Source organism: Chiroxiphia lanceolata, chromosome 12 (genome assembly GCF_009829145.1).
Source record: "Chiroxiphia lanceolata isolate bChiLan1 chromosome 12, bChiLan1.pri, whole genome shotgun sequence".
Taxonomy (NCBI): Eukaryota; Metazoa; Chordata; class Aves; order Passeriformes; family Pipridae; genus Chiroxiphia; species Chiroxiphia lanceolata.
In genome coordinates, this window is record NC_045648.1 from 7,174,145 (window position 1) to 7,197,243 (window position 23,099).

Here is a 23,099-nt window from a genome sequence, read left to right on the forward strand (position 1 = left end):
GCTGAATAGCTGGTAGATGACAGTATTCCTCCCACTAGCTGAATGATTGCTGTTTAGGTGGAGCTGAAGAAGCAATGAAAGCATGACTGTGCTTCCACTGGTGAGATTTTTAGCTACTGATTTCCTGTTCTGTCTGTATTTGTGTGCATTTCCTTTGCAGTTTGTAAACTGATTTTGAACTCTGACAGATTCATAATGAAAGAATGACTTTAGATAGAGATGTTGACCCAACATCAGCAACAACCAGCTCTCTTGAATCTTTTAGTCTCAGCTGCTGTTAGGACACGCAATGAACAGCAGCTTGATGACAAAAAATATTTATTTATTTGCTGCAGAATGATAATTGGCTCAGTATGGAAGTTAATATGATTTTATTTGGGGATTGGTTTGTAAAGAGATTACATTTTAAGGAATCCTTGGGCATGGAGGTTTTTGTAGCTGTATTTATTTAATCGGCTCTGGGCACTTGAAACTTCACAGCAGTAAGCCAGGTTAAAACACAGATCCTCTTGCTCCAGCAGAACATGACTGGAAAAGAAAGTTTTCTGGGGTGATATTGGGATGGAGATTTTACCACATGAGGAAGGAACTTGCCTCCAGATGTTTGGAGCAATGATATCTCAGTTCAGCTTTTCAAACTGAAATGTTAATGACCAGCTCCCAAACAAACCAGTGCTGTGCTGGCTCAGGCAGGTTAAGTTGCTTACCTGACACAGAAAGTCTACAGAAACCTGCCTGTCTCTCCCCTGTGGCTACTTACTCACTGTAAGCAGTCTTACTACAGAGCTTTAGCATCTTTCTTACAAGTCCCCTCCTCTGAGTGGGCCCCTTGACACATCCCTGCAATTAAAGACATTGTTTCAATTAAAAGAAAATCAATTTTGTTTTCAGTTAAAGCTGGGAGGGAGGACAGGGTGAAGCTTGTTTTGGGAAAATAGAAAAACGAGTGGGATTTGGCGGGAAACACTGACTGATATCCCAGCTTGATATAAAAGTTATCATCTGCTGATGTAGATGGAAGCACTTGTGTCTGGAGTGGGCATGTGCTGAGTCTCTGGTACAAAGAAAAAGCTTTGGGGCAGTAGTTTAAAGACTTGTTAGATTACTCTGGATGTGTGGGTGTTGCTTTAAATTTTAATGGTCATTACAAATCAGCACTATAGTAAAGCTGGAGGGCTAATGGTCTTTAGAATAACTGAGTCAGCTCCAGAGACTGGATACTCTATTGGTGTAAAACATTGCAGTTCTGTCAAAGTCCATCATAAGCTGTTGGCTTAGACCATCTGGGAAGCCTGGCCCAGAAGACTGTGAAGATGAAGGTTACAAAAATTATCGAATAAATTGACATTATTTCTCTATCTCTCTTCTTTCCCCAGGGCAGCCATTGGGGCTCTGGCAGCTCTACTGAAATCAAGTAAGCTTTTTTCTTCATATTCTTTCTGACTTTCTGTGCTGTGCTGCTAGACAGAATGATCCCGTTGAATCTCATTCTCCCTTAGTATTGCCTCTTCCCTCAGTCCCAAAGAGCAATACAAAGGACAGAGACAGAGACAGTAGTCCAGTAGTTTCCTATGTGAGTTATGATTCTTGGAGCTCCAACTCTGTGGGAGATGGCACTCTATGTGCCAGGGAGCAATCTGACAAGGCAGGCAGACCAGACCTTACTGTGAGTATTTAGGGAGCAGTGGTTGTCCTGGGGCATGGTACAATGGGAGAAATGGGCAACTTCTCCAGCCAGTGAAAAATCCTTATTGCTCTGATCCAGCATCACAGGAGAGTGGGGCCAGGATCCCTCTGTCCTGTGGTGCTGTTGTACCACTGTACTTGCCCAGTTACAACAATGCTGTGGGCAGAGACTTGGAAAACTTCTATTGTCCAAAACAGATGACCTTATTCTCCCTTGTAAGTTTTTCATGTCTGATAATGAGCAGGCAGGGCAGAGAGATGGTGACTGCTGGGGTACAGCCCCGCTGTGAGAGGCTGTGCTTAACATTTGCACCAGCTGGTCGGGGGTGTTGCAGACCTTGACCAAGTCAGGTGACTAAGTCATTTTGTGACACCCTTCCCAGTTAGTTGCTGTTTCCATGGAAAGGGAGAAAAGGACACAAATAACAGCAGTGTTGTTTGGTTGCGAACGGTAAACTGATTTTAGGGTAACACATCATCTATTTTCAGCTGATTTTTTTTTTTTTAAAGCAGTGGGACTGGAATTTGAGAAATGGAGCTGATACTGTGCAACCAAATAGAACACTACAGAACACCAGTCAGCCTGAACTGTGTATTTGGATGCTTTCTGCAGTCTGATACTGAGTGGCCAAGAAAATGTCTTTTAGTTTTCTCCTTGTCCAGTGGTTCAGGACATGAGAAGCTCCAGGCTTTTGGAGTAGACTGCTCTGGTATCTGCATACAAATGAGCGAGTTGTGTCTTTTGGGAGGTGTGGATCAGGAGATGTGAGAAATAGCTCTGGTTCTTTGAGCTAAATTCGCCATGCTTGGAAAAGCAATGAATTCTTTTTCAGGATTGCACCAGGACAGCTTGCTTAGTCACAATTAACTTATTTGTGGCCATGACTTTAGAGCATCTGAATGGTGCAGGTGGGTTCTTGGAAAGTTAAAAGTCAAATCTGGTGAATGCTATAGCACTTGAAAATTGCTAATGAAAAAAGGGGATAGAGTTGTATACAGCAAAGCTGAGAAGCTCTTTTTAGCACACAAACTGAATGGGAAGAAGGAATACTGGAAAGTGCTACAGAGTGAATTGGTAGATTGATTATTGTGAGCTTTTTTTTGAAACTTTGCAGTGACCTGCTTGCTGGGAAATGGTGGGGAGATTGTATTTTGCTGGGGCTGGAGGCTGTAAGACGGATAGGACAAGAACATGGCCATTCTTGAGGGTATCCCTGTAGGGCTGTTTCTCCTTGAGTGCTTCAGCCCAAAGTGATTAGGAGGATTATAGTTGTACACAGAGCTGTGTTGGAGGGTCAGTGTCCCTCTTGCTTTTAGCAGAGCTGCAATTGCAAAGCACACGGTAGTTTTTAAGGGAGCAGGCAGATGGCAGTGTGTCTCCCTGATGGATTCAGAAACATCCATCTTCATCTCCTCAGGCTTCCATAAGCTCTACTTGAGACTTTGTCCACCTGCAGAGCCAGAGGCTGGCTAGAAACTGTTTGGCTTCTCTTTCCTAACAGAAGCTGATGCTAAATACTCATTTAACAGGTGCATAACTGCAAGAAGTTATGCCTGGAAAAAAGACATTGGTGTAAGAAAAAATTACCACTCAATCTGTACCTGGGAAATTGTTGCTGTTGCGTTTCAGAGGGGAAAGTTTAAGATTATCCAAAGAAATAAGTGATGGGATACTACAAACTTGTGCTTCATTCTCAGCAGGGAAGAAATGCTTGAAAACCCAGTGCAAGAAGAGAGTGACCTTGTTATGCTATTCCCCTGTGTGTAGTGATTGTCACATGGTGAGAGTCACAGAGATGGTGAATAATGAAGGAGTACAAGTTTAGGTCCTTTCTAATGACAGTGTTGCATCTTTCTATCAGTAGAAGCTCAGATTAGTGAAACAGAGAAGACACTTCTTGCCTGACCATCATCCAATCTCTCACTCCTGACTTATCTCTTTTCAAGCATCCCAGAGTGCTTCACCAATCCTTGCATGCTACTTTTGCAGCTGATGTTCCCCACCATGTCCATGCCCACATGGACACAGGAAACATCTCATAGCAAGTTGTTCCTCCATTGCCTTGTTGTTTTCATAATATCTGTTGTCTGTGCACCATGTAAACTCCCTCTCACTGAACTGCATTATTATACAGGCTGAACATGTAGCTTGGTAAATATCTATAAAGGTGCTGAATGCCATGAGAGCATCAGGAGTATTTTATTCATCTCTTGAATGTTACTGTCAAGCTTTCCAGTGTTACACCTGCCCATCCTTCCTTCTTCAATTTCTAGATGCTTACCACAGCCCAGGGTGGGATGAGGAGGTAGATGCTGATAGCTATAAACTGAGGTGGGCAGAGGAACTGCAACTCTCCCAGAGTCTCTCTTCTCTGTCCCAGTGTGCACATACTACTTTTTTCCAGTGTCCTTTGGCTTTGTTCTGCTTCTTCCCTGTATGTATATCTTCATATTCAGCTCTGTACTGAGGCCTGGGAGCTCATCACTAAACAGTCCTGAGGTGTGGAGAGGACAAACCCCAGCTGGAACTTGTTTGAACAGTGCTAGGAGGTGTGGATTGCCCTCCAAGTCCCATGGCCTCTATTGCTTCTAGTGAACTCACCCCCCCGGAAAAAACCGAGAAAACCATTCCCAGTCTTGGGGGAGTGGAATAAAACTGGACCCCTGCTACCTAAGCACAGACAAGCACGTACCTGGGGTGAGCAGGCTGGAGGGGATGTGATGGACCAGTAGCCACACGGTGGCGATGTGATTATAGGGATCCCCGCTCTCACCACGCCTAATCCAATATGTATTTTGGGTGAGTAATTTGTTTATCAGCAGGTTATTTTAATCTAATTTTGGTTGTATTTGTTATTCCCGACTATCTGTGCTTCCCAGAATTACCAGCTTGCATGTCTTTAAGGAAATTAGCAAGAGCTGGTCTCAGAGGCATTTGCTGAGCAGATATTGAGGGAAAAGGCTGGAGAAACGGGCAGGGCCCTCGGTGCAATGCTTTCCTAGTAAAATTGTAATGAGCAATTTAAAAAGACAGGTTGTGGTGACCTCCTGATCGTGCTTATTTCATCAAGACAATTCTGTGTGCTAACAGCAGTTATTGCTGATGGCCTTTCCCCTCTCTTTCTATATCTCTTCCTTCTTCCTTTTGTGTCTTTATCCTCTTGCCTCCCCCCACCAGCCTTTCATCTCTCATTTCCTGCTCTTTCCTCCTCATCTTCCGTCAACTAACCTTTATTTAACCTTTCACCGGCTCCTTTTTTTATCAAAGCATAAGGATTATGCCTTGTGGCTGGTGGGATAAAATAATCAGTGTCATTCTTTTCCTTTTATGCTGGCATCAGGGAGGGGCAAGCAATTCTGAGGAACAGAAAGCGATGTTCTAGCACAGAAGCAGATTAGGGTCTCTGAAAGGCCTGCACTCTCCACAGCTGAATTCATAATGCTTTACAACAGATCCAGTGATGCAGGTCTTTGATCTTGAGTCAAAATACCCTATTGTTAAACCATCCCAGTTCCTGTAGCCAACAGCACGATGTCTGTGATTTTCCTAATAATGTGCCAGGTACCCACCTCTCATGATCAGTTTAAGACTTTATTATCCATCTCTGGATTCAAACTCCAGTATCAGTCTGGCTTCAAATCCACAATCACAGCTTGTAGGGTATTGTGATCAGAGTTGAATTTTGCAAATGGTTCCATTCATAATAATCGTCTAAAACAAGCCTTGTGTCTATCATTTCTTCCTGAATTTCAGAATGCAGATAGTCTTGATTCTATATACTTTTAAGTTTTTTCTCTTTGAGAAGAACTACTTTGTGGGAAAGAAAATTATTTTTGTATATCCTTCATATTCCATCCCCCAAGACACTTCATTCATAGACATCCCAAACTGAAAGTAACTTGGTGCTCCAGAGAAAAGGGTTGTTTTCATCTCCTGGGACATGGCAACTTCCTCCTGTTTTGGTCCTCAGGGTGGGCATAATGAAACCTGTGTTGAGGAGTTGCATTATTCTCTGTTGACATCCTTAATAGTGATTGCTTACTGCTTTGTATTGACATGGGCAGGGTTTGTGCCTCCAGTGATGCTCTGGCGTCAGAAAATTCAGTGCCTGAATTTGAAGAAGTCTTCCAAATTCTAGCATCCTTATTTGAACTCTTTCAAACTCTTTCAGTCAGAAAAATCACACCAGAAATTTTATGCAATGGTATTTTTTTATTTGATTTGTGGCTTTCTGATGAGTTGTAAACAGAAGAGATTATGAAACTGAAAAGTAAAGGAGAAAAAGGAAACTTTTTTGAAAATCAGTTTCCTTCTGAGGTTAGTTCAGAAGGGTTTGGCTTGCTTTTCTGTAATTTAACATATAACATTTAATAATATTTACAATGAAACAAAAGCAAAGTAGAGAATAATCCCCGTATCATGATACAGTTTGTATGACTGCCATTGAACTGAACAACACCTGGAACTAAAACAAATATTTTGGAGTACAAAGAATGAGCTGTTCTTGTATTGAAGCTAAGCTTGTGTCTGATTCCTGGTCTAGGAGCAAAACATGGCATTTGTAGTTGCTAGAAAACCCTGTCTGTGTTTTCTAGTTTTGTGCCAGTGTTCTTTGTCTAAGTGTTTAAATAAATGCCTGGATTCTGAAGTGTATAGGGCACAAGTATAGCCCAGTCTTCTGGCTTCCAACAAGAATTGAGCTAATACCAGCTTCTTGCTGAAAGTGTAGAGCCTTCTGTGTCTGAACTCATCCCAGCACTTCGTGTGTGACTGTTTCTCCATGGGGACAATTTTGTTCCTATAGAGGATCCTTGTGCTTTTCTCTAGCAAAAATGACCTCTCAATGACTGAATAAAATAGCTGTATTCTCTTTGCTTTAGGAAATATCTTGCATCGTTTATTCCCAAGAGGGAATCACTAGAGCAGAGTGGGGAAGTTGGAGATTTTCTTATTCTTTTCACTGCTTTAGGGGCCATAGGGTTAATTTAGCAGAGCATTCTTATCTCCAAACTATAGCAATGTATGTTCTTGGCATAATGAATCAGCTGAGTGGCATCAACAAAGAGATTCAAGTCGATAGATGGAAAGATAAATATCTCTTTGTTCTCCCTGGTAAGCAGTGCATTGCTCATCATATTTCAAGTTGACTGTAATACAGTTTTGTGATTAAATATGCTACATGTTTTCCAGTGGTCCCTGTGTTCTTGGCAGACACTTCAAAGGGGACTGGATTGCTAGGATGGTTCAGAAATGTCCACAGGAACACTGGTGGTCAGTTTAGTCATCTACTAAACTGAAAACCTGACTTTAGAGTCTGTCCTTGTCTCTTGTCCCCTAAAGCAAAATGAGAATTCTGCCAAAACCAGGGATTCCTTTAGTGTGATCCCCTTGGTAATTTAGATGCATCTTTAACCATTTGAGGCTTCTGCATTTCTGGCACAGGTGAACCAGGCCACATGTTCTGTGCTGCAGTGCTTAAACCTTCACTGATTAACAGCACTGCCTTGGAAGCCACAAGTGGAGAGGCAGTTGTAGAAGTGTGGGAAACTAAGAAGACATTGAGCATTCCCTATCACCTAGCCCAGCCTCAGCAGGCAGAACTGAAACTCTTGCAAAGAAAATGGGCATGGTGGGGAAGACAGTGCTCCCCTGTCAGAGATGCCAGCATAAGACTATGAAGTCAGACTGTCACAGGATAAGTCAGAGATCACTCAGGCAGATCTGACCTAGTAGTTAGTTTAGTTTTAATGAGTACAGATGCATTGGAGGGCAATACTCTACTATTTATTACACTTAAGGTTAGTATGGGATACAAATGTTATCACGTGAGCTTACTATATGCATCTTAATTGTTACATGCGTGCAAAAAATTTCACTTACCAACCATCAATGTCTTTTGTCAGGTAAAGGATCTCTCAGCCTCGAGGGGTAACCTTGAGAGGCATCTCTACTTGAGGGGAGGTCACTGCCACACAGAGAGGTGCTAGAGGGAGAGCTCAATGGGCCCTGATGGCTGCAGATATTTATAGCATAAAGTGGTTGATGTGTAGTCAGATTTTTGCTCTTAATGCAGTTTTGCCCACTTATTAGCCCAGTCTTTAGCCAAAACAGTTTTCTTTGGGTTTGGTGCTGAGTTCCCACTGATGACCTCACACAATAAGAGTCATTAAGTTGACTCAAAATAGGAAGCACCATCCCTGGGCACTTCTGAAAGGTGCGTGGGAGGAGAACTTCCCTTTCCATTGGACACTGACCATACCCAGGGAGAAGAGAAGGGACTAACTAAAGAATAACAGTAAGAGGGTCAAAAGACATAGGACATTTTGCCACTTACCACAGAGATCCTACATATTCGCTCCAGGAGGGATGGGTTCTTGCTGCCTAAAAATCTGTGCAGTGTTGCTTGTACCTGTATGATTCATTTCCACCATCTGTATTTGTGCCAAAATATAGATAGATACCCATGCTGGTGCATCCCTAGATGGAGAGACCAACAGACACAGACAGGTGGGGAGGCCTCCTTTTTCCATTCTGCCTTCTGGAGATCTTGGCATGCTTCCTTCTTCATATATTCACTAGTTTATTGACTATAGAACTGAAAAAAATGAAAGAAAAAATTAAGAAAAACACTGACAGCACAGGAGAGCAGAGGAGAATCAATGAAATCAGACAGCAGAAACAAAATGAATATGTTTTTTGCCCCTTCAGCAATTAATTCTCATTGCTTCTAATCAAAGAGCTGAGGAAGCTGTAGTCCTGCCTCTCCATCTCTTTTTCACAGAACACACTATCTCAGCTTCACTTTTCAAAGTAATTGTTTTGATCCTAGCTTACCACAGACGAAACAGCAAAGTTATTCTGCTCAGCTTCCTCCATGCTTTTCATCGAGTATTAAAACTGAGACATAGGACAGTTGTGTGTTCTGGTCCCTATGGAGCTGGGATTCAAATGTGGAAATCTGTCTTGAAAAGATGTGAGGGAAAAAATCACAAACATACTTTATGAGAATTTTTTTATTTTTTGTTTTAAATAAATTCCCCAAGAAGCTCTACAGACAGTGCTTTCCAGTTTTTCCCTCTTCCTATCAGCATTGACACAGAAAGCTTAGACTTCAAGCACAGAGTGCTAGAGGCTATAAAACTCTACATCTAGTCCAATTTCATCTGTCCCTGAACAGTTCAGGGAAGCTCTGAGTCTGATCTAAATTGTCCCTACCTTACACTCCCTGACTCTCTTCTTCTTGTCATGTTTTATATACTTATTGACTTTTACAGGGCTTCCTGAGTAATTCTTCAAGGAAGATTGACTGATTTAAGGGGTTAGGCATCCTACAGGTTAGTAAACATGACAGCTGGTTGAGGATTAAGAGGAAATCATGAATAAAATCATTGGAATTGATAAGGGATTCTCAAGCAATTAAAGTTTTCTTGCAGAAAGTCAAATAGAAAACAGAAATACGGGGTGAAGGTCAAAGGAGGAGGATGACCTTCTACATGCTGACAACCACTAAGCCTCAAAATACAAGATGTACTGGCAGAGTTAGTGTGAGGTGGTTAACAGCGAGGGGATACAGTGCTAGAGAACTGCAGGCCAAGGTGCAGAGCCTGGGCAGAGCTGTGTAGGACTGGAGTAGCTGTGGGACCAGCAGGTCAGTGTGAGGGCATGTCAGCAGAGTGGTGCGAAGATGCAGAGCAGGATTAAAATGAGTTGGCAGACCAGTCTTGGAGTGCTGTTTGTTGCCAGCCCTGTGGTGCCAAGGGTAGATAAAATTCCAGGACCAGGCCAGGTAGCAAAATAGCCCTCCAATCCCTTCTCCAGGTAAGAGTTTGCTAATGTACTGCAGAGAGCAGACTGAGACAACTTTAGGTGACTTCTTTGCCTTCGCAATGTCTCCATCTGCTTCTTCACTAGGACTGAGGTTTGCTGCCCATGCTGCTTCCCGCTTGCTCCTTCCATGGCTTCCCTTGTTACTGATTTTCTTCAAACAGCATCTTTCTATTCTCTCTCTTAACCTCTAGCTGCCTCTCCTGTCCTGTGAATCCCCACTGGTGACTTTAAAGTTCCAGGTGTGAGAGGCTCTGGCACTTGGCTTAATGAACTGGAAATGGATTGGAGCCTACTGGCTCTGGAGAACCCGTACCAAGAGCCATCTGTTGTGAGCTGTAGATGCTGATTGGTATTCAGGGAGCTGAGCTCCTGTCTTATGTATGCTACCTGGCCCCTCCGTTGATTACTGAGCTCCTGACAGCTTCTAACGTGTGTCACAGCAAAGAATGTCAGGGCCAGTCAGGAAAAGATGTTTAGGTGGGGTTAGTTTGAAGCGAGGGAGCCTGGAGTTTGGTGTGGCTTCATGTTGGTCCTGACGGGCAGGAAGGAACGCAGTGGGTGAAGGGATGTGTTTTAGAATACTCAGCAGAATTTATTTTTTATCACAAGTTTTATAGTCTTCTCTTTTCAGTCTGATATCCTGGAGCTACATGTTTAAGGGAGTATTGCAGCTGTCCTCCTATATTTTTATATAGTTTATTTTTTAAAATATTTTTTTTCATTTTCTTGCCTGTGCAGTAAAGCCTTTAAACATTACCTGAATATGACCTTTAAAATCTTGGAGCAAGAAAGCAACAGAAAAGAAGCCCAAAATGCTATTGCCTGTGTTAGTGTTTTGTTAATTTTCAAATACTGTGGGTTCCCAGAATCACTTTATTCATGACCTTCACTGTACAGGCATATGTGGGAATACATTTAGAAGTTAAACATAATTTCTCTGTCTGTGACAGGACTGTACAGCCACAAGGTTTTTGAATTTGTTGATCTCAGCAAGGTTTTCTCTCAGGACTGAAGTACACCACTTCAGAAGATTTTATGACCTGCTGTTGACTAATATTACTGTTCTTTAGCTTTTCTCACTCCTCGAGAGCTTCTGCAGTTTCAGGAAATCTTGTAGTGCTGCAACTGGAATTAAGTTTATTAGCACACGGAAGGATATATGGGCTCTGCCCATTCCCTACTCATGGTTTGGTTCATCTGGAGGGTTCTGGAGCAGCTGTTTGCAGATAGACAGGAGAGAGACTGCTTCTTTTTTTCATGTATGATTCCAAGAACCTAGTGCATGGTTAGCAAATAACACCCTAAATAATAATAATTTTAAAAAGTTAAAAAAATTCTATTTTTTTTTTAATTAAGACCATTAAGTAAGAATGAGCAGGTGCTAAAGTCTGAGTTTGAGCACTGAGTTGCCACATTGCTTTCAAACAGGAAAGAGTTTAATTCAGCCTTTTCTCTCTGTTTTCAGAGTCCAACAGCCGCCGGGCAGTGAACAGGGGCTACCTGGGTGGTTTGCTGAGACTCTACCAAGACTGGCATCGCAATGATGTCTCCAACAACTACATTTACATTCGAAGGGGTCTCCTGCTCTGCCTAAAGTACATCACCAACATCCAGCTGGGCAGGGAGACTTTTCTTGATTCCAAAGGAATGGAGATTCTCTTCACAAGCGTGCAGGTAATGACGCTTTTTGTGTTTAAATGAGGTGATTTGGTAGTTAGTGCTGGGTTTTACCTCACAGTGCGGGAAATTCCATACTTATATAAATTCAGGATAGGACATATAGATGAAAAAAATGATAATGTTAAGAAGTATTGACTTTTATACAGTTAGTAATTCAGAAAAGCTGAAATGTTTCAGTTTAAAACAAATCTTAATTCCTACGATCCTCAAGGGAGTTCTAGTTCAGGGTTTTATTGCTTTTTTCTCCTTCCCTGTGCATCCTGCTGTCTGCTTGGTCTTCCTCTCCTGAAGAATAATGCAATATATCTATAGAGGAATTGCTTAGGTGTTTCATGAGATTTTTCCTTTACGGTATCCAGATAATTCCACTCAATCAGCTTATTTAGCCATGCCTTTTATAATGAGAAACATCCATCAACTGTTTTTCAGGAGGCTAAATTTTAATCTTGCAAAACATTATTGTGGGTTCAAGAAAGATGCCATAGTCCTGTGGATGGGATCCCTATAAGGTATAGAAAAGGGAGGTACAGAACAGTGGCAGTTTCTTCAGCCTCTCAGTTTCTTCCTTAGCCTGCTGTGGAGAAGTGACTTAGGGAAAATCCTTCCATTGTCGACCTGATTCCACAGAAGTGTTTCAATTATCATTCTTACTGGCCAGTGCATTATCTCATTCTAGGACCATCACAGACAGAAAGAAAAACCTGTCCCCTTCTCCTTTAGAAAGTCCATTGCCCTGTGATCCAGTGTGTCTACTTCTTCTCTTTTACCATCACTGTCATGAATGGTTCTTCTGTGACTGAAAGATATTTCTTACTAACAGTATATAGGAGACTTCTGGAATTTTTTCACTTCACTTTCCTCATGAGGAATTGACCATTCCTTTAGGTGGAATGAGGTGGCAAGAACTAGTAGACCTTCTGAGGGCTTATGGCCTCTGTTAATAAGTCCCTGGTCTGCAGAAACTTTAATAGGGTGGATGGAAACAGCTACTTGAGGGTAGATGTCAGCTCGTTCCCTCTCCAGAGCCTTCTGCAGCCCATGAAGCTTTCTGAGCTAACATCTCCTGATAGCTCAGCCTGGGAGCAACTCCATGGGAAGTGCAAACATGGGGTCACCTTGGGTGAGCAAACAGGAAATGACATACTAAGGCTCCAGTAAACACTGATAATGCTAATCCTTCCAAAGGTTAGAAGTGGAGCGGAAATGACAGCTCCGGGGGCCTCCAGTTTGCTTTATTCTAATGTGCACTGTTAGGGAGACCTTGGACAAGAAATTACCAAGGTTAATAAATTCAAAGCTCAGTATATTCCCTCACTGCTTCTTTGGGATATTGTCAGTCTCACAGTGTCTCTCCAAGACACCAAGCATTGGAAGTGCTTCCCACTCCTGGTTGGGAAAGCAATGACTCTTTATAGACAGTATTTTGGTGCCTTTAGGAATTTGCTGGCTGTGGTGGTTAACCTTGACCAAACTCTGAACAGCTAATGAGATTTTAAAGGTGTTAAAATCTGGCTAGAAAAGTTCTGCTGAAACTTTTTAAACATTTCTTTTTGAAATGGAAACAGTTTTACCAAGATGGGTTTGTTTTAAATTCCAGTGGATATCCTATTTACAAGGATGGTTTTCAATTGAAACCTCTCTGGCTGCCTATTGTCTGGGCTGATGGACAGATGAAATACCTAAGCTTTTAATAGCCTTTAAGCTTATGTCTTTAGAGAAAGAGCCAATAGTTCAAAGACTGTCACCTTACATAGATTAGAACTGACTGCTACTTTATTTGAGGAGAGTTTAGAGATATTTTAGGGGAATTTAGAGATATTTTATATTCTACTTTTACCTGGAATGAAAAATAGTTTTAGATAATGGAATCATTTGTGGAAAGGAAATACCTTCTGTTCCCATTGCTTTTTCCTAGCTGCAGTTAGACTTTCCTGACAGTTAAATGGTATATTCACATTAGCACTGGCTGGTTTTGTGTGCAGTGATAGAGCTGCCTGCTCTGAGACAAGAAAACAGGTTGGTATCTACTGTAGGAGAGGCTGCTGCATGCAATGTTATTTTGCTATTTTATCACTTTTCCATCTGATGTCTTAAGCTTGCCTGGTTTATTTTCCTGTACTACTCTAGGATAATATCATCCTATACTCCACTCTCCGTTTTCCGGTAGTACATCCATTAGGATCACTATCTTTTGTCTTACTGTCATATTGAAACCTCCTTTTTTTTGGTATATATCACATACTGTAATATCTGGACTATTCCAGATTCAATGGAGAAAAGATGGAGTGTGGAGACTAAAAAGCAGATCTCTTGAATTCAGGGTAGATTTATGTGAGTTTTCTGAGCTAAGGATTCACTCTTCCCTCATTCACATTATCCCACCACAAAATAAGTGGGGTAGCTTACACACATACAAAGCAGTCTCCTGCCTATTTCTCAGGTGCCAGTAAAAAGGGCTTTTCCAACACAACGATGTAATATTTTTCAGTCACTTGTAAACTGTATTATCTTGGAATCTCAGAGCACTTTGTGAGCACTAATCCAAACAGTCCCACAAATTCCCTGTAAGGTATCTGAAGGCTTGTTTGCACTTGTAATCTAATTTGCTGTAAAGAAAAATACGACTTTCAAATGGCATCATTGAGTAACTCCGAGTGTGGAAATTCATTGACTGGATGTATATGCCTTGTTCTTGACTATTTAAATTCACTTGGCAGTGAATTAAGTTGGCTGTCCCAAGGCAGGCAATTAAACAGTCCTGTGTTCACTGTTCTAGTAAAAACAGAACAGTTTTAGTAAACTAAACTACAGTAAGACTGTTCAAGAATGTTAGCCTGTTCCCACGTGGAGACAAACTTTCCTAATCTTTCCTTTAATAACAAGCAAACAAAGGAAACCATGTGAAAGAGTGAATAAATTGAAACAGAAATAGAAACCAGTTTTCCTTGGTGTTTGCTATACCCATAATAAAACTTCCTTGGAGATGCTTTCAAAATTGTCTTTTCTCTCCCCCTTGTTCCAAACAGCCAGAGATCTTGAAATACATATTAGGATTCTTGTAGTGAGTCTTGTAAGCATGTCAGCTTTAGATGATTTTTTCCTAGCCTCCCTACAGGAATCCCGGTTAATCCCACTGAATCTTATAATGCCGTTCAATCATACATGAGAAAACAGAGTAAAATCTTCTACAACCAAAAAAAACCCAACACAATCATTTTCCTGTTTCTGATTATAATAAAGTACTTTAGAATCATAGAATCATTTAGATTGGAAAAGGCCTTTAAGATGGAATCCAGTCATTAACCCAGCACTGCTCGGGGGGACCGTGTGTAACAGGTAGGACAGTTGTAAGAGACCATTCTAAGTGTTGTTCTCCTTTTGTTCCTAGGACTGTTTATCTTGTAAAAATCTGGATCCTATTATAACCACTGCAACTCAGATTCTGAGAAAGTGCTACCCCAAGGAGCATCTGCCTGTGGCAACAGTAAGAAGTTCCTATCTCCCTTCTCTTCCTGGGAATGCCAAGGCTGAACCTTGTGAGGAATCTGAAGGTAAATGGCTGAAGGTTGAATTCATAGGAAGAAAAAGAGCATGACATGAGATTTAAGTGTAGGGTCTGGGGAAGGGAGACTTGGTATCACAGTCCTGGGGTTTACAGTTAAAATTAATCTGATGGCCTACAGTGTCATTCAATAAAGAATAAATTACTCCCAGGTCTTCTTGAACCTGGGAGGGCCTGTTTGGAGAATAAATTAAAGAAGAATAAAAGGAGTGAGGAAAAATAAAAGAAATTCTTCTATTATCCAAAAAAATAATGGAGCAGAGTGGGCATAGCAAAGGCTGGAAATGCCATTGATCCACAGCAACAGAGTGTGGCATAACTGTGCCTGTGCATGGCTGTTTGGGAGAGGGGGAACTGCCCTGCAGCTTTTTCCTTAAAGAATTGTGGGAATTATTATCCTTTTCACTTTCTAAAATAAAAGCATATAGCAGTCATGCTCCATGAGTAGAAGATGTGAGCTCTTGCTGAAAAGCAGAACTCAAGTACAGGCAGAATAGCTACTCCCTAGAAAAGGAGAAACAGCAGGCTCCCTGATACACACAAGCAATTTCTGTTGCATTCAGTTTCATGTGGAAGATGCTCAAATACTATAACAATCATAGCAGTAAAACACTCTAATCTAGATAATATAGATTAAGAACATCCTGTAATATCATTGCAGCCAAGCAGAAAATCTCTGTATTGCTTTGTAAAATGAGTTGGATCCATACCATGGGGACATTTGTCATGATTTTGAAGGGCAGTGTTTGAGTCCAAGGGAACAGAGCTGTGAAAACTGGATGATCTAGTGCCAAATTCAGAGATTAACAAATGAGATCTGCTTTAATCAGGGTTGTGGTGGGTTACAGAGTGTGTGGCACACACAGAAGAGTTTACATGTATTTCTCTGCAGGACATGAGAGGGATATTAGGTTGAACACCTTTGACTCTACCTCTTTCCTACTCCTGCAGGTGACTATGAAAGTGATGGAGAAGAAGAAGCTGAAAAAGACCTGGATAACGAGGATGGGGAGAGTAAGGAGGAAGTAGGTATATAAGCCATAGTTTCCATATTTATCTACATACTGGAAAGTAAAACTTTTCATTGTCCATTTTGACACTCTGAAAGACTATCTAAGCAGAGAATGTAGATGTGTGTGTGGTCCCACATGAACACACTAAATGAATAATAGAAGGATATTTGAAAGAAGACAAGGACAAAGCATTGATTTTCATTAGAGTTCCCCTGTGTTTATTTTATTCATTGCCATCTTCTTACCCAGGATGGTGTGGATTTGGTGACTTCTCTGTTCCTGCAGAGAGACTGACCAGCAACTATTAGAATCACATACACAGTCAGGGATAAATGGTGGATCTTTGATTCCTCTAGGTGTATGCCAGAAAAATGACACTTACTCAGGAAAAATCGATTTATCACCTAGGAAAGACTAACCCTCTCTTTCTTCCCATATCAGATCATATTTGGGCTGTGCACCCACACTAAGGAAAAGGTTAGTTATTTTAAGCCACAGCTGGGGCATTTGAACCTATATTCCTTCTTTATTTGATACTCTACACAGACAAATAATACAATGAATTATTCCATACTTCCCTGAATTCTTCCTTAGCATTAACCCTGCAGTGACCTCACTGGCAAAAAAACCCCTACCAACTGAGGATGAGAGTGCAAACCTTTTTCTTGTGAAAATACAAACAAGCTCATATGCAAATGTGAAGTACTGAATGCTGCTAATAAGTCTTATCCTCCTAAAGTGGCTTGGGAAGGCGAATTAAAGAAATGAAGTTGCATATACAGTCTAATTAGATATGATTGAGACTTCTGTGAAAGGGTGTTCTCATTACTGCCCTGTTTTTTTCTCCTCAAGTATTAAACTGATGTCACCCAATGAAAAAAGGAAGTTAAAAAATCCCCCACATATTATCTGAGTGTCCTAACTTGCCCTTGTCTGGCTGTTTTTATCTGAATATTAGAGCTTGTCAAGATGTTCATTAGGAATAAGGTTCATAGTGAATTTATCTCCTTCTTTAATTAGTTATTCATTCAGAAACAGCTCCTATGCTTCTGAACTATTTCATTATTCATAAGGATTTACCAAGTAGATGTAAGCAGTTTTGGGGTTTTTTTTTGCCTAAGAGCTTGTTCTGAATAGGAGTTTTAAATACTGTTTGTCTGGTGTGCTGGTCATATATCTTCCTTGAAAAATCTTGCTAGAGGGAAAGCAAGCATGGAATGGATAATGAACTTTCAGCTTACCTTTCTTTGTGTAAGATCTTTTGCACAATGTTTCCTGGTATTGATGTGGTTTACAAACATTTTCACAGCTACATAACACATATCCATGCATACAAGCAATAGCAACCGAACTGAAACTCAGCTTACGCTTCTGTCAGGAGCTGTTCAGACAGTTCTATGAAAATCAAAATCACCACATCAACCCTCTATTCTTTTCGGTCCAAATCTTCAGCAAGTTTGAAGCTATTTATGCATCAGTATGCTGTTAGTGGCAAATCCTTTTAACCTGACCTCACGTTCCTTGCATCCCTTCATTGCCTTTTAACCTAGGCCCAAACAGCAGTTCAGACTCTGCTTAATGTGTGGCTTGGGGTTTGAAATGCCATGGACACTTGTGCATTCAGGCAATTTTACATTTTTCTTTCCATAACAGCTTCAGAAATTAGTCTGATTGTCAGGAGCAAATCACTTCTTTGATGGTATTTCGTGGGACATACTTAAAGACACGTGGAATTATTTGAATAATGATGTCAATCAATGCCATGTCTCCATCCTTCCCTCCTGCCCCATCTTTTCCTGGTTTTTGGGGTTTGTTTTGTTGGTTTGGTCTTTGTTTGGTTTTTTGTTTGTTTGGTTTTTTTTTTTTTAATGCAATGACTGAATGTTTGACACAGTTTGGCCTTGGTTCTTGTATCTGATATGGATGAGGCTGCAAATCAATGCATAGGAACTTTCAGCTCTGAAAGTTTCAGATCCTGTTCTTATCCCCATTTCACTGATGGTTGAGATCATCTTGTGGGGCATTGTAATTTATGTGCTTTTCTAATTCTGCTTTGTAGGATTATGATTTGGAGACAGATGTGAATAAATTGAGGTCAAAGCCAGTGCTTGACCGGCCAGAGGAAGATCTTGGACAATATGAAGCAATGTGTCCAGAACTTTCCCATAATTTTCAGGTACAATCATAGTGAGGTTTCCTTTATTTATGAATATTCCAGAATTTAAGAAATACTTGAAAGGGAGTATTGACAAGTGATGACTAGACAAGGCTATTGGAAAAGGAAACCTGTAAGTCTTATAGGACTGGAAAACCAAAGATTATGACTTTTTACTGTAGTTTATTGGTGTGAATCGTGAGTGATAAAGGGAATGATGTTCGATGCACATTTGTCTGGGTATAGATTAAGTAAGCACTGTTGAATCAATTGCCACATGAGAAATCTGTCAGATAATTTGTATCCTTGCTGGCAATTTCAACAGCAATATCAAGATCAGAATGAGATGTGGAAAATAAATACTGTCAACTAGTGGTTTGAAGGAAGAGGGGAAGATTGCACTGCCACTGAGTGAAATGAACAGTTCAAATATTTTTTCCTAATTCAGTCTGGGACAAAAAATGGACTACTGCACTCATTGCAAGTCTTGGAATTTAGGAGAGCTGAAAACCCTGATTCAAATATGAGTCTGGAAAAGACCACTGTTTTAATGTATCTCCTGTATACACAATATTGTTACATTGATTGTCACCATAAGTAGCCAAATGGGATTAAATTATACTCTTGTATGAAGGTGGGGTGGAGTTTTGCATGACAGATTGGCTGCCTTTACCCCGCTGTAACATTTATATTTTAAAAAAATGTCTTGTAAAACATCTTCCCTTTTTTGTTAGAACAATTGGTTTCAGTTGAGTCATCTGAATGAGTCATCTCTAGTTGGATCCTTTTGGTTTCTCAGGACTTCTGTTGAAACAGCTTTGTGGATAGAGAGATGCTGGCAGGTGGTCCATGCACTGATTTTGTTCTGGTTGTTTTATTGGTTGAGTACTGTTTTGGGGGATGTGTAAATATTTCCTCTTTTTTTCCTTGAAAGGTTTCCTCTGGTAGGAGGCACAGTCTGTCTTTAGTTTCTTTTAATTCCTTTTGCTTTTTAAACCTAAAGGAGCTTGAATTGGAGTCTGAGGAAGAGAAGAGCTTGAAGGACAGGACTGAGAGTCTTCCCTCTGCTCCTTCTCATTTCATTCCAAGTGCTACTTCTGCGAAACATCCAAACTGCAGATGGAGAAACCAAAGTGTCACAGAAATGGGACCAGATCCAGGGAAACAGGATTTCAAAGTTCCACTGCAGAGCTGGAGAAAGAAGGAGGAATGCAGATGGGATCAGAATGATGAAAAGAGAGACATTGCAGAAGCAGCCCAGGATACAGACTCCTGTGAAGAGGAAGATGCAGCCAGAAGTTGTGTGCTTGCTTTGCGCCCTCTCCCAAAAGATGCTGCTTGGTACAAAAAACTGTTTTACCCTCACTGTGAGGCCTCAATCAATCCTAGTCCTGGAGAGAGGCTGGAGAGCTCAGACATAGTGAGAAATCTTCTGGAGAAACACCAAGGGGATGTCCTATTCCACAGCCCTCACTTCTACACAGCCAGGGTCAAATGTGTTAAGTCCATACCAGGCTACAGAGACTTGGCATTTCCCGATTTCTGGGGTCACCAGCCACCTCCTCACAGCAAGCCCATGTTGGAGCGCAAGCAGGGAGTTCAAAGGTGATTGTGCTTTCATAAAACTACCACACTGAAAGTTCTCCAGCTCCAAGCTGGCTTATGTAGGATCTGACTCTAACATTTCTGAATGTCTTAGGAAGTTATAGAACAAATTTTTGGCTACCCAATGATTTGCCTCAAGGCCAAACAGCAGGGTGACCTTACCTAGGTCTTCCTCCCAAGGAAAGGGAATCAACATCTCCCTGGACTAGGAACAGGATTAGGAATCAGCAAGCCTATTCCCTACCTCTGACACGGACTTCCTCTGTGTCAGCGGGTGAGCTGTGCACTGTCTGTGTTGCTTTCTTTGTCTCATAGATCAAAGTGGAAGTGGCAACCCTGGGGAGACATATTTATGGTTTCTGTGAATCCATACTCACCTATCTAGTATTTCAAATTGTTATTGATTAAACCAGTTATTGATAAATGCATTGATATAGTGATGTTTGTGACAGGACTCAGCTGCTCAAAGTTGTGATATACATTTACTAGTGGCTTTTCATTAAAGTAACCAGACCAAGACCCAGAGTATGCTGTGAATCTGTGTCCTTGCTAGAACACGAATGAGAACAAGCCCATTTTAGAGAGGAAGAAGACTCTGTGTCCTTTCAGGATACATTTTTACACTCAATCTTGCTCTTACCCAGCCACCTTTAGTGCTTGCATATTGGGTCCCATCTGGCTCTTTGAGGGAAAATCCTTTCTGTCCTCTCAGAAAGGACCTCTCATTTTATTTAGGTGCTCAGATGAGTGGGAAGCTGTGTTTTGAAACTGTGGTGGGAGAGGAAGCTCTTATAACCACAGTTTCATTTGTTCCATGTGTGGCTGTGTGCAATGACCTTACATTTCTTTTTAGTGGAATAGGGAATTATTATCAGATAGCAAAGGGCTGGATTTCTGTGCTAAACTTTAGAGTTGATCAACACTAATCAAATGGTTTTTGTGAAGAACACTGATTTCTGATGTCTAGAGAGAATGATTCTTCTGCAGCAAATACAAAAGCTAGAGATCTTATTTAGAGGCAAAATCACTCTACTGTCTTCTTGCACTGTTGCTCTAAAAGCTTTGCTTTTATGGCTACAACAACATGTGTAACTGCACAGCTGAAATGGGACTAATCATGACATACTTCAGGGCATAACATGATTGCTTCAAAGGTCAGGAAGAAAATCTGGTATTCCACATTTGATCATCTTTAGGGATTAGAGAAACTCCATTTAAATAGTAGAAATCAGCTCGACTTAAAGTCGAGATTCCCATTGAGTCAGACTAGTAGGTTTATAAGTTATGGCAGATATTTCCTCACAGGGCAAGACTGGCCACTTGGGAGGTTGGCCTTGAGTAGGAAGAACTGGGGATAAATCAAAATTGACACAATACTACAGAGAATAGAAATTTTTCAGAATCAGTCATTTAACCCAAAAGGCAACTTGTAATGGGAATGGAGCAGATGCATTCTCGTGGTGGGAAAAGATAAAGTTCACCTGGAATTAGCATATGGAAGAAGTCCTTCCTTATCAGTGCTTGAAAAGAATTTCCAAAGACTCTTCATATTACTTCCAGAAGAATCTACTATATTGAGATTTATCAGTGTCATTACAATTTACTGCTTTCTTTCTCCTAGGGACAAAGTCCTAGATGATGTTCGCCGCCTAATCCAGCCGGGTGATGTGATCGGCAGAACTGTGTTTGATTTGGATGAGCCCAGGTGGGTAACTACAACTGAGCACTGTAACCAGGGGTACTGTCAGTGCTGGGTGGGGTGGTGAGCTCAGTTCACTTGTACAGCTCTGAGAAAGGTAAAGGAGAAATAACACAGGAGCTAAAGCCCCAGTGGAGAAAATATCTAGGAGGAGTAGGTTCCTTGTACGTGACTCCACGGAAAGGATTTGTTGTGGAAGTCACTGGAGCAGAAAAGCCTCAAAACTTTTAGACAGAGCAAGAGAATCCATACATCAATGAGACTGTATGGTGTCCCTGGATATGTCTGCATTGCATGTAATGATTTGGAACAGAGATGGGCAGACTGGTGCTGGGGATTATACCAGTTTCTCTGCAGCCTGAAGCAGCATTTCCCACCGAGTGTCTGTACAGCAGTGTCATGGGCTGTAGATGTACTCTATTTTATAAGTGTGACACTCACAAAAGTCTTCTGAAAACCACACATCTGGCCTTGGGAACTACTTTAAGTGCTCAACTATGGTCAGCAATAGTGGTCTTTGAGACATAGCGCAGGGCAGTTGAGAGGGTCCCAAATATAAAGAAGTTGCATTCAGAGGAAGGATGAATGAATTGGAGAACATTCTTTAGATGAAAAAAAGATAAAGGACAGTTTGAGGTAGGAGAAAGTTGTGAAGTTGTTTAAGATTAACTTACAGATTTCTAAGCTATAGGAGAAGAAAACTATATAGATGAGGGAAGAGTAAATGTGTAGTAATTGTATAAAGCTGCCTTCTGCAATTAATGAATTAACAAGAATAGCCCAGTGGGAAAGTAGTTGGAATAAAGAAAGCAAACAGGAGTATTGGGAAAAGGAAAGATGTGATTTAGAATTACCAAGCAAGAGTAGAGAGGAAAGGTGCATCAGATAGGAGGATTATGGATTTGCTCACCTCTTGCTACTACCCAGGGTCCCGCTTATTAGAGAAATTATTTAAGCCTATTATAGCATACAAAAGGCGCTGGGGAAAGCTTGTCTTTGAAGCAATCTGCTATAAGTGTCCTTGCTTTGTTTTACAGCAGTTGCTCAAGCCCAGGTGCTCCAGGTTGTCTGACATTCTTCTCCAAGTTTGAATCGGGAAACCTTCGCAAAGCCATCCAAGTGCGTGAGTAAGTACAGCTGGAGCAGATGTGTCCCAGCCTGCCTTCTGCTGCAACCACAGCGTGGAATGGTGGTGTTCTCCTGGGTTTGGAAAGGGCCAGTCAGGGAAACAGGTGACATGGCACAGAGCTAATCATACCTTCCAACACTTAAATGTCAGGGAAGCAACAGGAGTAAGAAAACAGAGCTCAAAATGTTTTGACAAGACCAATACAGTATGAGTATTTAAAGGTGTTTGGGCTTTGTGAGTTCAATGCTGTTCTCTGATGCTCAGAAAATATTAATGAATTAGATTGTATAGCCTGTTGTCAGCACATTCACTGGCAGACATGGGGTGTTTATGGCCACTGTTTTTTCTATGTTTTTTAATAGGTTTGAGTATGACTTAATTATGAATGGAGATGTCAACAGCAACCAGCATCACCAGTGGTTCTACTTCGAAGTCCGTGACATGAAGTTAGCAGTTCCCTATCGCTTCAACATTATCAACTGTGAGAAGTTCAATAGCCAGTTTAATTATGGTATGAGTCCTTGGGGAATTGGGGTGGCCTTCTGTTCACAAGAATATCTTTGTAATGCCAGAAAGGTTTTAAACTTTCCATGTCTATAAGTATAGGGAGACTGTAAGTTTAATCTTATCTGCCCTGAAATACACTGAAAGAGTCACTTCAGATTTGGCAAAGTACCTTTGTCTATCCTCAGGAGGACTGGGGAATAAACTGAATATTGAGACCTGGGAGAGGATTCGTGGG

General features: G+C 41.1%; 1 protein-coding gene across 1 annotated transcript in view; it reads left to right on the top strand.

Annotated features, from left to right (window-relative positions):
• AGBL1 (ATP/GTP binding protein like 1) overlaps positions 1-23,099 on the top strand; it is a 248,195-nt gene that overhangs the window by 22,574 nt on the left and 202,522 nt on the right. Inside the window, exons 4-12 of the mRNA XM_032700663.1 lie at positions 1,377-1,414; positions 10,980-11,188; positions 14,583-14,745; positions 15,708-15,781; positions 17,829-17,945; positions 18,928-19,529; positions 21,151-21,234; positions 22,266-22,355; positions 22,720-22,868. Of these exons, the coding sequence (XP_032556554.1) occupies positions 1,377-1,414; positions 10,980-11,188; positions 14,583-14,745; positions 15,708-15,781; positions 17,829-17,945; positions 18,928-19,529; positions 21,151-21,234; positions 22,266-22,355; positions 22,720-22,868 (1,526 nt within the window). The remainder of the gene's footprint in view (positions 1-1,376; positions 1,415-10,979; positions 11,189-14,582; positions 14,746-15,707; positions 15,782-17,828; positions 17,946-18,927; positions 19,530-21,150; positions 21,235-22,265; positions 22,356-22,719; positions 22,869-23,099) is intronic.